This window comes from Panthera onca, chromosome X (genome assembly GCF_046562875.1).
Source record: "Panthera onca isolate mPanOnc1 chromosome X, mPanOnc1 haplotype 2, whole genome shotgun sequence".
Classification (NCBI taxonomy): domain Eukaryota; kingdom Metazoa; phylum Chordata; class Mammalia; order Carnivora; family Felidae; genus Panthera; species Panthera onca.
The window spans coordinates 90,941,320-90,957,878 of record NC_138357.1 but is presented as its reverse complement, the minus strand read 5'-3'; the positions used below and the strand labels follow the sequence as shown (position 1 = coordinate 90,957,878).

The following is a 16,559-nucleotide window of genomic DNA, read 5'->3' as shown; positions in this document are numbered from 1 at the left end:
TCAAAGTGCTGGAAGGGGGGTGGCTGGCTGGGTCAGTGGTAGAGCATGCAACTCTTGATCTCAGGGTTATGAGTTCAAGCCCCAAGTTGGGGATAGGGTTTACATTAAAAAAAAAAAAAAAAAAAAAAAAAGTGCTGGAAAGGAAAAATCTGTACCCAAGACTACTCTATCCAGTAAGGCCATCATACAGAATAGAAGGAGAGATAAAGTTTTTCAGACAAACAAAAACTAAAGGAGTTCATGACCACTAAACCAGCCCTACAAGAAACATTAAGGGGGATTCTCTGAGTGGAAAGGAAAGACCGTAAGTGAGAGTATGAAAGGCAGGAAACACAGATGCAGTAAAAATAAGTATATCTGTAAAAATCAGGGATTCATAAAATAAAAGGATATAAAATATGACACCATATACCTAAAACGTGGGAGGAGAGGAGTAAAGGACGGGTTCAAATTTAAGCGACCATCTCTATTTAACATAGGCTGCTATACGCAAAAGATGTTACATACAAACATAACAGTCACCACAAATTAAAAACCAGTCATAGATGAGAATAAAGAATAAAGAATAAAGAATAAAGAGAAAGGAATCCAAGTATATCACTAAAGAAAGCCAACAAACCATGAAAGAAAGCAAGAAAGGATGAGAGGAAAACTACAAAAACAACCATAAAACAATAACGAAAGGCAATAAATAAATTTATTATGTAAATACGTGCATTTATTATGTAAAGGATTTACATTACTTTGAATGTAAAAGGACTAAATTCTCCAATCAAAAGCAGGGTGACAGATAAAACCCAAGATAAAAAACAAGACAGATAAAAAACAAGATTCACATAGAAACTACAAAAAAAAAAAAATTAGAACAGATCAATGAAACCAGGAACTGGTTCTTTGAAAAAATAAATACAATTGATAAATCTCTAGCCACACTTAACATAAAAAAAAAGGGGGAGAGATAAAGAATGTAAACAAAATCACAAAAGAGAGGAGAAGTAACAACCAACATCACAGAAATATAAATAATTGTAAGAGAATGTTATGAAAAGTTACATGCCAACAAATTGGACAACCTGAAACAGGAAGAAATAGAAAATTTGAACAGACTGATTACCAGCAAGGAAATCGAGTCAGTGATCAAAGAACTGCCAACAGGCCAAAGTCTAAGACCAGATGGCTTCACAGGTAAATTCTACCAAACATTTAAAGAAGGGGTAATACCTATTCTTCTCAAACTCTTCCGAAAAACAGAAAAGGAAGGAAAACTTCCAAACTCATTCTATGAGGCCAGCATTACCCAGACACCAAAACCAGATAAAGACGCCACAAAAAAAATGAGTACAGGCCAATATCTCTGATGAACACAGATGCAAAAATCTTCAACAAAATACTAGCAAACCAAAATCCAACAATACATTAAAAAAATCATTCACCATGATCAAGTGGGGTTTATTCCTGGGTTGCCAGGGTGGTTCAATATTCGCCAATCAATCAACATGATACATCACACCAATAAAAGAAAGGATAAAAGCCGTGTGATCGTTTCAATAGATGTAGAAAAAGCACTCGACAAAGTACAACATCCATTCATGATACAGCCCTCAACAAAGTAGGTTTAGGGGGAACATACCAACATAACAAAGGGGGCTTATATGAAAAACCCAGAGCGAACATCATACTCAATGGGGAAAATCTAAGAGCTTCCCCCATAAGGTCAGGAATCAGACAAGGACATTCACTCTCGCCACTTTTATTCAATATAGTACTGGAATACTTAGCCACAGCAGTTAGACAACAAAAAGAAATAAAAGGCATCCAAACTTCTAAGAAGTAAAACTTTCATTATTTGCGGACGACATGATGGCATATACAGAAAACCCTAAAGACTCCACCAAAAACCTACTGGTCAGCACAAGGATGAAACTGGCCCACTTTCTTACATCATACACAAAATTAAACCAAAATGAATTAAAGACCTAAATGTGAGACCTGAAACCGTAAAAGTCCTAGAAGAGAGAACAGGCAGTAATCTGACAGTGGCTGTAGCAACATTTTTCTAGATAGGTCTCCTGAGGCAAGGGAGATAAAAGCAAAAATAAACTATTGAGGCTACATCAAAATAAAAAGCTACACAGTGAAGGAAACAGTCGACAAACCTAAAAGGCAACTATCGAATAGGAGAAGATATCTGCAAATGACCTATGTGATAAAGAGTTAGTATCCAAAATATATAAAGACCTTATGCAAATCAATACCTAGAAACCAAATAATCCAGTTTAAAAAATGGGAAGAAGAAATGAACAGACATTTCTCCAAAGAAGACATCCAGATGGCCAACAGACACATGAAAAGATGCTCAACATCACTCACCATCAGGGAAATGCAAATCAAAGCCACACTGACCTCACACCGGTCAGAGTGGCCAAAATGAACAAATCAGGAAACTACGCATGCTAGAGAGGATGCAGAGAAACGGGAATCCTCTGGCACTGTTGGTGGGAATGCAAACTGGTGCAGCCACTCTGGAAAACTGAATGGAGGTTCTTCAGAAAGAAAGAGAACTACCCTATGACCCTGTACTCACACCACTGGGTATTTACCCCTGAAATACAAAAACACTAATTCAAGGGAATATATGTGCCCCTGTGTTTATTGTAGCCCCTATGTTTATTATATTTACCTGCAACAGCCAAATTATGGAAGCAGCTCAAAGGCCCATAGGTAGGTGAACTGATAAAGAAGATGTGGTACGGAAATACAAGGGAATATTATTTGTCTGTAAAAAAAGACTGAAATCTGGCCATTTGCAGCAACGTGGATGGAGCTAGAGAGTATAATACTAAGCAAAATAAGGCAGCCAAAGACCAATACCGTGTGATCTCACTCGTATGTGGCATTTAAGAAACAAAACAAATGAGAAAAGGAGAGACAGAGAGAGAAGCAAACCAAGAGAGAGACTCTTAACTATAGAGAACAAACTGATGGTTGGTGACCGGAGGGGAGGGGAGTGGAGGGATGGGCAAAATAGGTGATGGGGATTATGGAGGGCACTTGTGATGAGCACCGGGTGCCATATGGAAGTGTTGAATCACTCTATTGTACACCTGAAACTAATAGAACACTGTATGTTAACTCTACTGGAATTAAAATAAAAACTTAATTTTAAAAAAGCAAAAAAAAAAAAAAAACCCTCAGTAAACGTACACTTAAGGTTTGTGCGTTTCATTGAACATGAATTTTATAGAAAAAGAAAAAAACTGTAAATAAATGTTAAGCATGCTGAAATATCTAGAGGGAAGGTAACTGATGTCTATAACTGTCTTTGACACGCACCAAAACTGAGATGTTAACGGATGGATAGAGGGATGTAGAAACAGAAATGTGTAATAAAGCAAATATAGTAAAATGTTAGTGATACACTTAAATAGTAGGTATGTGAATGGTCACTCTTCTGTACCCCGTTCCCTTCAAATTTTCTGAGTGTTTTAACATTTCCCTAAAATGTTGGGGGGATGGGGCGCCTGGGTGCCTCCATCGGTTGAGCGTCCGACTTCAGCTCAGGTGACGATCTCGCGGTTCCTGAGTTCAAGCCCCGTGTTGGGCTCTGTGCAGATGGCTCGGAGCCTGGGGCCTGCTTCGGATTCTGTGTCTCCCTCTCTCTCTGCCCCTCCCCTGCTCATGCTCTGTCTCTCTCTGTCAAAAATAAACATTAAAAAAATGTTTAATAAAAAAATTTAAAAAAAATAAAATGTTGGGGAGAAATGAATGGGTAAGACCTCATCGCTAACTTGATAAGCATTTGAAAATTATAAAAACTACTCCATCCCAAAATTTAATTTTAAAGCTCTAGAGTTTTATTAACATTAATATGAAATATTCTGGCCTGCAATATAAGAATTTTAAGCAAAAGCATATTAAATTTATCCTACTCTAATCAATAATCAGAGCAGAGCATCAAGTGGAAGAATCTCGCACCCTGTTCTAGGATCCTGAGCCTCTTGACTTTTGCTCAGTACATCCTGCCAGCATTTGTCATTCGTTCTTTCTGGAAACGGAAGCAAGAAATCAAAAATGTTCTGTGCTTTTTGCCCAGGATTTTTGCTTTATTTGTTGGGGTTCTATTTGTTTTTTTAGTTTTTTTTTTTAATTGCTCATTGTTTAAAAAAAAAAAGTATGTGTCAAAGAATGAGGCATGGTCTGTTTCAAGCCACTTGAAGTGCACCCTGCTGGGATGTCTTCAAAGGATACACAATCCTTGAAATAGTTACGTAAAAATATATGTACGCATAACCTTTCGGTATTTTCATAAAAAGGATCATATCACACGGACTTCTGAATTTTGCCTTATCTACACAACCACACAACTTACATATGGCGGCCGTTAGTGTTCACCAATCTCTGGTTTCTCTCGTTCTTCTGCATACAGGGGCAGGGCCATGTGGCTAGTACGGGTCACTGCACTGAGAGTGTAAACGAGATGTAGCTCCTCCCAGCTGCGCATCTGGTGGGCCGGACCCTCCAAAATTCTCTCTCCGGCCCACTGATCAGCGACATTCAAGGCAGGAGCTGTTTTGTTAGCCTCAGTCCCTGTGTGACTGCAATGAACAGTGTTTCCCCCACAACCACAATGGAGACACAGAGTGAGAGGGAAATCAACTTTTGTTGCTTTACTTCCCGGAGATTTTGGGGCGGGATTAGTTGTTACCGTAGCATGACTTAGCTACTCCTCACCGATACACTGACTATTTCTTCAGGTGTGCATATGTGGTCTATTTCATCCTTTCTTATGGCCAAATAGTACTGTCTTAAACTGATGCAGTAGATGTATCCAACGATTCCCCTGTCGTTGGGCATTTGATGTTTGCAAATGTCTGCTATTACGAAGCGTGCCACAATAAATATTACATGCGGGTGTGCGTGCACACACAAAGATCTCTTACAATCCACCGGTGAGATTTTTTTTTTTCTGAATACACAAATTTCTGAGAGTGCGATTACTAGGTAAAAGGTTCTAAACATTAGACAGATACGCCAACTGTCCTCCCAAAAAAAAAGCTGAACAAATTTAAAATTCCCATCACTAGAAAATGAGAGTACCTGTTATCCTATATGCTCATCTGGAGTCAGTTATGTTCTTTTTTTTTTTTTTTAATGTTTTTACTTATTTTTGGGAGAGAGAGAGCGAGCGAGCGAGGGAGGGGCAGAGAGGGAGGGAGACACAGAATCCAAAGCAGGTTCTAGGCTCTGAGCTGTCAGCACAGAGCCTGACACGGGGCTCAAATCTGTGAACCATGATCATGACCTGAGCTGAAGTTGGACGCTTAACCGACTGAACCACCCGGGTGTCCAGTTATATTATTCTTTAAAAACGATGCCAGTATGACAGGTGGCAATTAGAGGTCACTGTTGCCTCAGCTTGCACTGTGTGATTGGTCATCTTTTCAGGGGTTTATTATTTTTTTTTATTATTATTATTTTTGGCATTTTTTTTTTTTTTTTTTGAGACAGAGAGAGACAGAGCATGAACGGGGGAGGGGCAGGGAGAGAGGGAGACACAGAATCCGAAACAGGCTCCAGGCTCCGAGCTGTCCTCACAGAACCCGACGCGGGGCTCGAACTCACAAACCGTGAGATCGTGACCTGAGCCGAAGTCGGACGCTTAACCAACTGAGCCACCCAGGCGCCCCAAGGGGTTTAAAGGCTATTTGTGTTTTTTCTGTGAACTGCCTATTCCTGTGTCCTTGACTCATTTTTGTCTGTTGATTTTATGGGAGATTTTCATAAATCCTTAACGTTAATTCCTGGTTCTGTTATTAGTTGTAAATGTCTTCTCTCTCAGTCTGTCCCTCATCTTCTGAGTTTGCTTATTGCTATAGAGAAACATAACATTTTCCTGCAGTCAATACAGTCAACTTTTCCTTTATGGCTTTTGGAAACTGCCCTACCACAAAAGAAAAAGGCATTAAACGTTGCCCAATCAGTGGTCACAAGAGCTTTTATTAATAATCCGTTCTTTCTCCATTGGTTTGAAAAATTCTCCATCTCTTACATTAAAACCCATAAAAATGTGTCTATACTGTACTTTACTGGCATCTGGGTACAGAGGATATCTGGTAATCTCTACTAGTAGGTCACAATGTTTTCAAATATCTACAAATGATATAAAGTCTGGTCTCTAGAGTTTCAGATTCTACTTTTTCAACATGTTCTCAATACTCTAATTTCTTCAAGGGACTTCATAATCTATCAGCCAATTTCTCTCCCCCAACCCCGCAAAACAAAACCACACCTAACAACAGCAACCACCAAAATCCACATTGTAATTCTGACTGCAACTATTTCAAACCTACAGATTAATTTGCACACGTTAGAATTGTGACAGCAGGGGCACCTGCGTACTTCAGTCTGTTACGTGTCCGACTTTAGCTCAGGTCGCGATCTCACAGTTCGAGAGTTCAAGCTCCACATCAGGTTCCGTACTGACAGAGCAGAGTCTGCTTGGGATTCTGCCTCCCTCTATCTCTCTGCCCCTCCCCTGCTTGATCTCCATCTCTATCTCAAAATAAATAAAATGAAAAAAAAAAGAATTTTGACAACTGTTTTCCCATATATATATGGGATATATATATATGGGATATAACATATAATATATATATGGGATATATATATGGGATATAACAAAGCTTTGAAAATTGTATTCATTTTAGTCTTCCACATTTCTTGCACAGTTTATTCCCAAGTATTTCATAACTTTTGTTGCTATACTGAATAGTGCCCCCCGCCCTTACATAACATTTCCTAACTGGTTGTTACTGGTACAAAGCCAATCTACTGCCTTTTGTATACTTTCCCTGTATTTAGTTACTTTCTTGAATCCTCTTATTAGTTTTAACCATTTTTAAATTTAGTCTTCTGGATTTTTAGGTACACAATCATATTTAGGTTGTAATTTAAAAATCAGCCTTCAGTTCGAATTTAAAAATCAGCCTTCGGTTCTATGTTGGGCTATTTATACAGTGATTCCTAAATGCCTATTTCCGTTATACCTGGGGTAACAAAATAATGGAATTTTATGGTTGGAAGGGACGTCATAGTGATCTAATCCATGGGTTAGTCAAGTAAGTACCTACTAGGATACACAAGTAAGATACACGGGAGAAGGTGTTAAGACAATAAGGAATTCCAGAGTCTGGGAAGAAATGCAGAAAACAGGCTACCACTCTCCTCCCAATGGACTGCTTCTTGCCATGAGGAAAAGTAGGGCTCAGTTTCATGTTTTTCAATAGGCGCTAGGTATGTAAGGTTTTTGTTGCAATTCCTAACTTTATAAAACATTAAACAAAAGCCAAACTAAATACAATTGCCAGCTTCCGATCTAGGAACTTCACTGAAGCTAATCCAATACCCTCATTTAAGGCAACTGAAACTCAGAAACGTGTGTCAGAGATTGCAAAAGTAGCAGACTGTAGGCGAGGGCTTTGTATTCTGTTTAGCTGTTCGGTGGGTCAGAAAAGTATTTACAGAGTGCTGAGACTACACAAGTGTTTTGCTTGGTGTGGTTACAGACGGAGTTCGGTACCTGACGTCCACGTTTTATGTTCTCTCTCTGGCTCATCTTGGCTTGGATTTGCTATCATGGCAAATTAAAGGGTACCTTTTAATATTTTTTTAAGTTTATTTATTTTGAGACAGAGAGAGAGCATGCACGAGAGAGAGAGACCGCGCACACACGAGCAGGGAAGTGGCAGAGAAAGAGGGAAAGAGGGAAAGAATCCCAAGCAGGTTCCATGCTGTGAGCACAGAGCCTGATGCGGGGCTCAAACCCATGAACCAGGAGATCATGACCTGAACCAAAACCAAAAGTCGGATGGCTGAACCGACTGAGCCACTCGGGCGCCCCTGAAAAGGGTACCTTTTACATCACCCTTCCATGTGGGGGGAATTCCCCTGTTATGTCCCCCGTCACTCAACATGGAAGTCAGAGCTCAATTTCCCAGCCTTTCTTGCAGTTAGAAACAGGCGGGTGACCCGGGCTCGGCCAATCAGGGAAGCTTGCATAAGACTTTGACTTGGAAGGGATTAACGGGGGGAAACCAGGTAGGTGTAGACCATGTTTGGTTTCAGCCAGTTTTCAGCAGTGGCAAAGGACGCCAGAAGTGGTGGTTAAGGGATGGCTGTGGTAAAACCGAGTTCTTGGCGGTGGTAACAGAGGCCATTTTCCCATCAGACAAGTTCTCGGGGCCCAGTTCTGGGCACTGTTCCTAGAATTTAGTTTCAGGCTTATTTCTCGAGTCCTTCCAAAGATACTGTGAACTACTCAGGATCCTTTTAATAAAATTCCTTTTCTGCTTAACTAGCCAGAGAAGATTCTGCTTTTTAAAAAAACTAAGCCCTCACCAATACAAGGAACACCATCAGGCGGGGACAGAATCGAATCAAAGATCTTCGTCTTTTTGATTCCCAGGCCAGTGTCTTTCCTATGATGTCACCTTATTTATACTTAATGCTTTAAGGAAGGTTCAAAACGTGGTCTTCAAAAGATATATGCGGGGGCTCCCATCTCAAAGATACGTTATGAACACTGTCAAAATGTCTTATTTGGTTCATGATGAGAGTAGACATTCGAGCACTTTTGGAATTTGTCTTCGTTTCTGCTTGTGTTCATCGAGATTCGCAGACGAGTCGCTTCCTTAAAAGATGTCAGACTTACAATAAAAACACCCATAACAATGTACGCAGAGTCGTTCAAATAAAGATAGACCGAAACCACATCAAGGGAGAGATAATTGTCTGAGATAAATCAGGATGAGATCATTACAATGTTCTAAGCACCAAATTTATAATTCTTCTTCCTTGAAGTAAAGGACACTAATGGGGCAGATTATAACAATGTTTCCCAACCTTGGTCCACCAACAATGACGTTTATTTTCCACCTTCGTGGCCTCCAAGTTTCTCAAGAGTTTCTTCCAACCTCATTTATTAAACAATGTTTTCAATGACCTCATCCTAGATAAATCTACAACCTAATTGAAATCCTGAAAATAAGACACAGATTTCTATTACTATGTTTGGTGACACAGAGTGGCAACTGTTGGGACAAAGGGTTTTCGTTTTCTAGTGCCTGTCATATACTACAGCATGCTACAAAAAGAACTTTCTGTACGTCATCAGATGTATTCGTTGCCACAGCTCTGTGTAGTGGGTATCAGCATCCCCATTTTACAGGTGAAAACATTGTTCGGCAACTTACTCGAGGCCGCCAAGCTGACAAATGGTAGAGTCGAGATTTGGATTCAGGCCAGCAAGTCCAAAGTCACATCTACTTATATTGTACTACCTCTCCCAGGAAGAATTTTAATTTTACAAGAGAGAAAATGTTCTCGAGACTCTCAATCTTAGAAGGGGTTTATTACATGGATGGTCACAGGAAATCTCCCGACCTTACAATTGACGAGGGGTGGGGGGTTCTGAGGGAGAAGTATGTAACAACTTACTATGTGCATTGAGGCCTCAGACACTGGGTCCCGGAGGTATCCGGGAAACACAAAAGGGTGAGCCGGGCATGGGCCTTGCCCTCTGGGACCTCTCCCCAGGTGGGGAGAAAGGGTGAGCACACAGAAAACCAAAATATACACTGGCTACATAGGGCAGGTCTCGCTTCCAGTAGGTAGGTCAAGGCTTGGGGAGGGGGCCGGAGAGAGGGACTGACCACACCTTCCCTGGCATGGGGCCCTTGCTGCTGCTCTGAACGCAAGGCCCACATGGGGAAGCCTCGCCCCTGCCATGTTCCCGGTTACGCAGAACACTGGACCTTCCCAGCTCCCTGCTGAAATCTGCCCATCGGGCATCTGAGGCTCTGAGAAGGGCCTCTCTGCATGTTCCTGGGTGACAATCAGCGACTCTCAGAGGCCAATCTGACAGACCCTGAAGAGGCATTAACTAGTGACCCCCACAGGGCAGAAGAGAAATATTCCCTCCCCAAACTGCCTCCTGTTTTCACCTGTCCCTGGGTTCCTTCGGGTCATTTTGGAAGCGATGATCTCAAGAAGGCTCACACATTAATCCATTGGTCGGTTATCAATTGTGGCATCTTATGCAGAGGTGGTTTATTAGCCCCGACTCTCAAGGTTTCCCTGAGAGAGGCACAAATCTCTGAGAAGGGAAGTGCCTGGGGCTTGGACCACTGCCCCAGAAGCAGGTGGAGGCTCTGAGTCCCCAGGTATACACGGGGACTGCCAGGTATGTAAGAAGGGGAGAGACTCGGGGCCCACACAAGTGAAGCCTGGAGGCCTATGCCACAATCCTGGCTCTGCCTGCCTACTCTACTCTTGCAATGCGCGTAGTTGAAAGGGGAACACTTTACGAGTGTATCTATAAACCAACATTTTAAGGGTTTCGGAACGGCAGTGCCTAGAAAGGGCCTCAGAGACCATCGTACGGGCAGAAGCGAGGCGCAGGTAGGTGAAGTTGAGTTGCGCAGGTCATTTGGCTAGTGAGGATCAGGCCTGGCTCTCTCTGGACTCCCTTGCAGTCAGAGACAGACCGCCCCTCCCCAGTGCAAGGCAAGCAATTATCTATTTGTTCACCGCAGGCTTTCGACTGAACGGTCCCAAGAAATAGGGCCACTCGTTAGATTATTCAACAAACATCTACTGTGCTTGGCAGGAGCCAGCGACGGAGGCCAGGAAGTAAACAACTCAACAGGGGCTACCCGTGGGTAGTAGACGAAATGCATTTGGTACCACGTGTGGCCCATAGTAAGTGCTGGATAAATGGGGACTTCTATAAAAGTCTTCTTGTGAGGTGAAGTAAGGCGCGGGGGCAGGCAAGGGTCAGACGATGACCAAACTCACACGAAACACCAAAAGGCCGGGATTTGCTCTGGAGACAACGAGGACGCAGGATTTAGAGGAGAGGAATGACATCATCAGATTTCAGGAAGGTTCCTCTGGCAACACTTGGGCGGATGAGAGTAAAGAAAAGGAGACTGAGCTGCACAGTTCACAAGAGAGCCTAAGTGAACGGTGGTAAAGAGCTGAGCTACAACAATGAAGCTGGGGTTGGAGAGAAGTTAGCTTAAGAAGCAGTTTCGGGGGGGCCTGGGGGGGGGGGCTCAGTCGGTTGAGTGTCTGACTTCGGCTCGGGTCATGATCTCACTGTTCATGAGCTCGAACCCCGCGTCGGGCTCTGCGCGGACAGCTCGGAGCCTGGAGCCTGCTTCGGATTCTGTCTCCCTCTCTCTGCCCTCCCCCACTCACTCTCTCTCAAAATAAAAAACATTAAAATTTTTTTTAATTTTTATTTTTTGTAACATTTACTTATCTTCTAGAGAGAGAGAGAAAGAGAATGCTAGCGGGGGAGGGGCAGAGAGAGAGAGGGAGACACAGAATCCAAAGCAGGCTCCAGGCTCTGAGCTGTCAGCACAGGGCCCAACGTGGGGCTTGAACTCACGACCCACAAGATCATGACCTGAGATGAAGTTGGATGCTTACCCGACTGAGACACCTAAGCGCCTCCCAAAAAAATTTTTTTAAAAAGAAGTACAGCAAATTGGTGCAGCCGCTCTGGAAAGCAGTGTGGAGGTTCCTCAGAAAATTAAAAATAGACCTACCCTATGACCCAGCAATAGCACTGCTAGGAATTTATCCAAGGGATACAGGAGTACTGATGCATAGGGGCACTTGTACCCCAATGTTTATAGCAGCACTCTCAACAATAGCCAAATTATGGAAAGAGCCTAAATGTCCATCAACTGATGAATGGATAAAGAAATTGTGGTTTATATACACAATGGAATACTACGTGGCAATGAGAAAAAATGAAATATGGCCTTTTGTAGCAACGTGGATGGAACTGGAGAGTGTGATGCTAAGTGAAATAAGCCATACAGAGAAAGACAGATACCATATGGTTTCACTCTTATGTGGATCCTGAGAAACGTAACAGAAACCCATGGGGGAGGGGAAGGAAAAAAAAAAAAAAAGAGGTTAGAGTGGGAGAGAGCCAAAGCATAAGAGACTGTTAAAAACTGAGAACAAACTGAGGGTTGATGGGGGGTGGGAGGGAGGGGAGGGTGAGTGATGGGTATTGAGGAGGGCACCTTTTGGGATGAGCACTGGGTGTTGTATGGAAACCAATTTGACAGTAAATTTCATATATTAAAAAAAAATAATAATAAAATAAAATAAAGGACTTGTATCCAGAAAAAAAAAAATAAAATAAAAAAAAATTAAAAAAAATAAAAATAAAAATAAAAAGAAGTACAGTTTTGGGGCGGCGGGGTGGCTCAGTCGGTTGGGTGTCTGACTTCGGCTCAGGTCATCATCTCACAGTCCGTGAGCTCGAGCCCCACGTCGGGCTCCGTGCTAACAGCTCAGAGCCTGGAGCCTGCTTCGGATTCTGCGTCTCCCTCTCTCTTTGCCCCTCTCCTGCTCATGCTCTCTCTCTGTCTCAAAATAAATAAAAACATTAAAAAAAAAGTAAGTATAGTTTCAAGGTGGGTAGGAGAGGTCAAGACAGAAGAGAAGACAGAGAAAAGTCAGGCCCTGGCCCCGGGCCCTGGGCACAAGTGTGGTGGCTATTACCAAGATAGGGTCCCCAGGTACAACTTTAGAGGAGAAGAAAATGAGGTCAACTTAGAAAAAGTTATTTTGGGATGCCTAAGGCACATCCAACGGGGAAATGTCCTGGAGGCATTCGTATTTCCAGATGTACAGCTCAAGAGAAGGGTCTGAGCTTGAGGACCGAGTAGGTAGAAATCAGCCCCGAGGCAGCAGTCAAAGCAGTGAGGGCAGGATGAGATGTGGCCACTCAACGAATTTTCATTCTGGCCCTACTACGTGCCAGACACTGTAAAAAGTGCTGAGGCTCAAGCAGAAAACCAGGAAGGGAGTGTCCCTGCTCTCCAAGAGGTCACCTTCTGGTGAGAAGGGTCGGAACACACACCCAGACATACACACGTAAATAAGTGAAAGAAAAACATGAGCTAGTGAGAGCACCCAGAACTAAATCTTGTGTGGTGTGACGGAGACTGGCCGTGAGTTCCTTCGCCTTTGCCTGGGAAAGGGTGTAAGGAACAAAAGAGAGAGAGGTGAAGGGGCGCCTGGGTGGCTCAGTCGGCTGAGCGTCCGACTTTGCCTCAGGTCACGATCTCGCGGTTCATGGGTTCGAGCCCCGACGGCGCGGACAGGGAGGAGCCTGCTTCGGGTTCTGTGTCTCCCAATCTCTCTGCCCCCTCCCCCCTCGCGCTCTCTCTCTCTCTCTCTCTCTCTCTCTCTCTCTCAAAAATTAAGCTAGGGGCCCACAAGCACAGAAGGCACAGTGCCTGACCCCAAACATGTCATGTTGACCAGGACGTCCTGCCTCCTGATCTACATGCTCATCTGCAGACAGTGCCAGTTTGGCAGTTCGGCATTCCACTCGGGAACTATGACATTCGCTGAGCCCAGCGCTAGGTGCCGAGGATAGGGCCGTGAATAGGACCGTGGAGGTGCCTGGCCCGCAGGAACCTTCTCCGTTCTCACAGGAGAAGACACCCAAGCACACACGCGCCCATACGGCTGTCCAAATAGAGTAGCTGCAAGTTGTACTAAGCGCTGTGAAAACTACCGACGGAAGGGTAAGGATAACAGGGAGTGACAGGCTTTAGGCAGGATAATCAGAAAGAAAGCCCCGCCGAGGAAGTGCCGTTGAAGAGGCGTCTTAGGGGCGCCTGGGTGGCTCAGGAGGTCAAGCATCCGACTGCGGCTCGGGCCATGATCTCACGGTTCCTGAGTTCGAGTCCCGTGTCGGGCTCTGGGCTCATAGCTCAGAGCCTGCTTCAGATCCTCTGTCCCCCCACCCCTCTCTCTCTCTGCCCCTTCCTCACTCGCACTCGCTCTCGCTCTCAAAAATGAATAAGCATTAGAAAGAAAAAAAAAAAAAAAACCCTCTTAAGAGGAGTCTTGGAGTTTGCAGTGAAAAGGACCGTGGTGTGGCACAATCTGCGTTCCAAGCAGAGGGAACAGCGCGCGCATAGGTTTGGAGGCGGGAAAGTGCTTGACGCGTCTGAGAAACTGAGCGGCAGCCAGCAAGGCCAGAGGACAGGGCTGGGGAACAAGAGGTGATAACAGTGGAAATACAAACAGAGTCACAACACTCGGGGCCCGGGCCGGCTGCACGAAGATGTCTGGGTCTTACCGTAAGCACGATGGCAGGGCACTGAAGGGTTCTGCCAGCCGGGCATGACCTGATCTGGTTTTCATCTTAAGGGATTCCCGGCCAGGAGAGGGTCTAAAGACGGGGGAGGGGAGGGAGAGGCGGTGCGGGGGTTGCTGGTTCCTTCTGAGCACCCGATGCCTCGAGGCTGTCCTCAATCACACAGCCTGGCGGTCCTTTATTCCACCCACGGTTAGGGGTCAGGCCTCCATCTGCAGAGCAACTTTTCAAACTCCTTGGATCTCCTGCCTGGCCCAAGTGCCTCCCCCAAAGTCCCATCAACTCTCTAAAGTGTTTCCAACAGGCTCTGCTAGAGTGTTGGGAGAACGGATGCTTTTTCAAAAAGGACACAAAATAACCAAACGAAGCCACTCCCTCATCTCTGATGGAAATGTGTTTCCTCCCCTACTGCTTTCCATTAGTCCACGGCCTAAGCCATTGTCTTTGCTCTTTTCTCTGTCTCCGTTTATTTTCCAAAAGGCCACAAACATGTGTACTACTACGAACAATAACAAAGAGCCATGAGTTCTTATTGATCCCAGAAGGTTGGCGATGCCAAACAACAAAAATATGTCCCGACCGCTTCTCTCAAGAGAACATTTCGGGGACACACAAGAGCTCTGTCAAAACAACACGGGAGGCTGGGGGGCACTTTGGGCCTGACGGTGGCCTCGGGTCACCAGGTACTGATGCAACAGGCGACTCCAGACGCAAAGTTGGAAGACCTCCCTGCCAGCCTCTCCTGGGCTCACATCCTCATTGGTCGGCAAGCGAGTTTCCTAAATAGCTCTCAGCCACTATTGTTTTCAGGAGCCAGAATTCTCAGCCTAAAGAGAAAGTCCTCTTTGTCCTCCCACCCGTGATTTAATTTACATTCTCCTGAACGCTCCATTCACTTCGCTTTCAAGGCTAAGAAGTCTCACAATTGTACTAGATCCTGAATTTGAATTTCCCTGGGTTTCCACCGTTTGGCAACGTGCCCGGGGTCAGCCACTGGACAGTCCCAGAATTCAGCTCTACCTTAGAGAAAACCTTTATTGTCCATGATCTCTTGGTACAGTTCTAACTACCGCCGTGTATTTTCCCCTCGATTTCTATATTTTTAGGTTTTTCAAAACGTATGTATCACCTCTTGCCTGATAATGAGGACAAGTTTCCACTCTCTTTTCCAACTGGATCGCATTCCTGGGGAGCTGGCCCTTCCTTTGTTCCCCAGATTTCGGAGGGGTGCCCTGAGCTGCATTTTCTTCTGCCTCTCTCACTCTGATGCACTCTCACAGCCACCCCTCAAGCCTTCATCGCCACGATTCACAAGACAACAGAACTTTCAATGCTTTTGTCTCTCCGTTCTTGCCTACAAACTTCTTTTACGTGCAAATGCATAAATCTTTACTAGCAATGGGCCAAACTTGATCACAAAGGCATGGACCCAAAGAAATGCCAAGCCCTAACAACAACAACAATAACAATAATAAAAATACATAGTAAATTAGTTAGGAAGCACTAGGGAAGAAACTGTTCTTCGCTCTTTGGGGGATCTTGAAGGGAAAACAGATTATTGCTAGCACAATTCTGGCTTACCTGAATGTATTATAATCCACTCTCTTTGTAAGCTTGGGGTCAGCATTTCTAAATACCTGCTTGAGCTCTCTGGATTTTGATTGTTCTTCTTTCAGCTTTTGTAGGACAAGTTCAATGCTGCTCATAGGAAACTGGGGGGGAGGGGGGGGAGAGAAGAAAGGAAGGTATTTAAACATGCCTGAGACACATGGGGCCCCGTCTTTCTGATGGCCAGCAAAGAGACTCCATGCTCTGAACTTGAAGGCAGCTGGGCACGGCTTTCCGTGGAGACCAACACAGAGAAGACAAGGCTAGAATTAAACCTCTTCAGTTACAGTTTTAGGACAACGAGTGGCATTGGCTCAGGCCCAGATCAGAGAGAAATGAGCTTAAGGGACAGTAGGCCACAGGAATCAGAAAACAATGTCTCCTCCCACCTCAGCCTTCTCCCCTGAACCCTTTGGACGTTGGCCCAATATGTCGGGAGACCCTAATGGAGAGAATGGGGATTCAAGGTTGGGTAAGTAGATCCCCATTTTCTCCAGATCTTAAGAGTGGGTCCCCCAGGACTAATGGCCACCAGACGATGCACTGGGCACACACACTGTAATCCTCTGACATTCGCTCACCGGCAGTCCCCAGTTCCTGTCTCCTACCCTGTGATGAGGTTTTTGACTCTGCCAAAATACTTCTTATTCAATCCAGTAAAGCATAAACTTATAAATAATTACAGCTGAGAGCTAAAAGAGCTCTTAAAAGAGCTAAAAGAGAGAGAGAGACACACACACACTAAATACGAAGA

General features: G+C 44.2%; 1 protein-coding gene across 2 annotated transcripts in view; it reads right to left on the bottom strand.

Annotated features, from left to right (window-relative positions):
- The window catches only part of EFHC2 (EF-hand domain containing 2), a 202,288-nt gene that overhangs the window by 68,223 nt on the left and 117,506 nt on the right, over window positions 1-16,559 (bottom strand). For both annotated transcript variants that reach the window (XM_081793385.1, XM_081793386.1), the window contains one exon: window positions 15,779-15,909. In XM_081793385.1, the coding sequence (XP_081649511.1) occupies window positions 15,779-15,909 (131 nt within the window). The remainder of the gene's footprint in view (window positions 1-15,778; window positions 15,910-16,559) is intronic.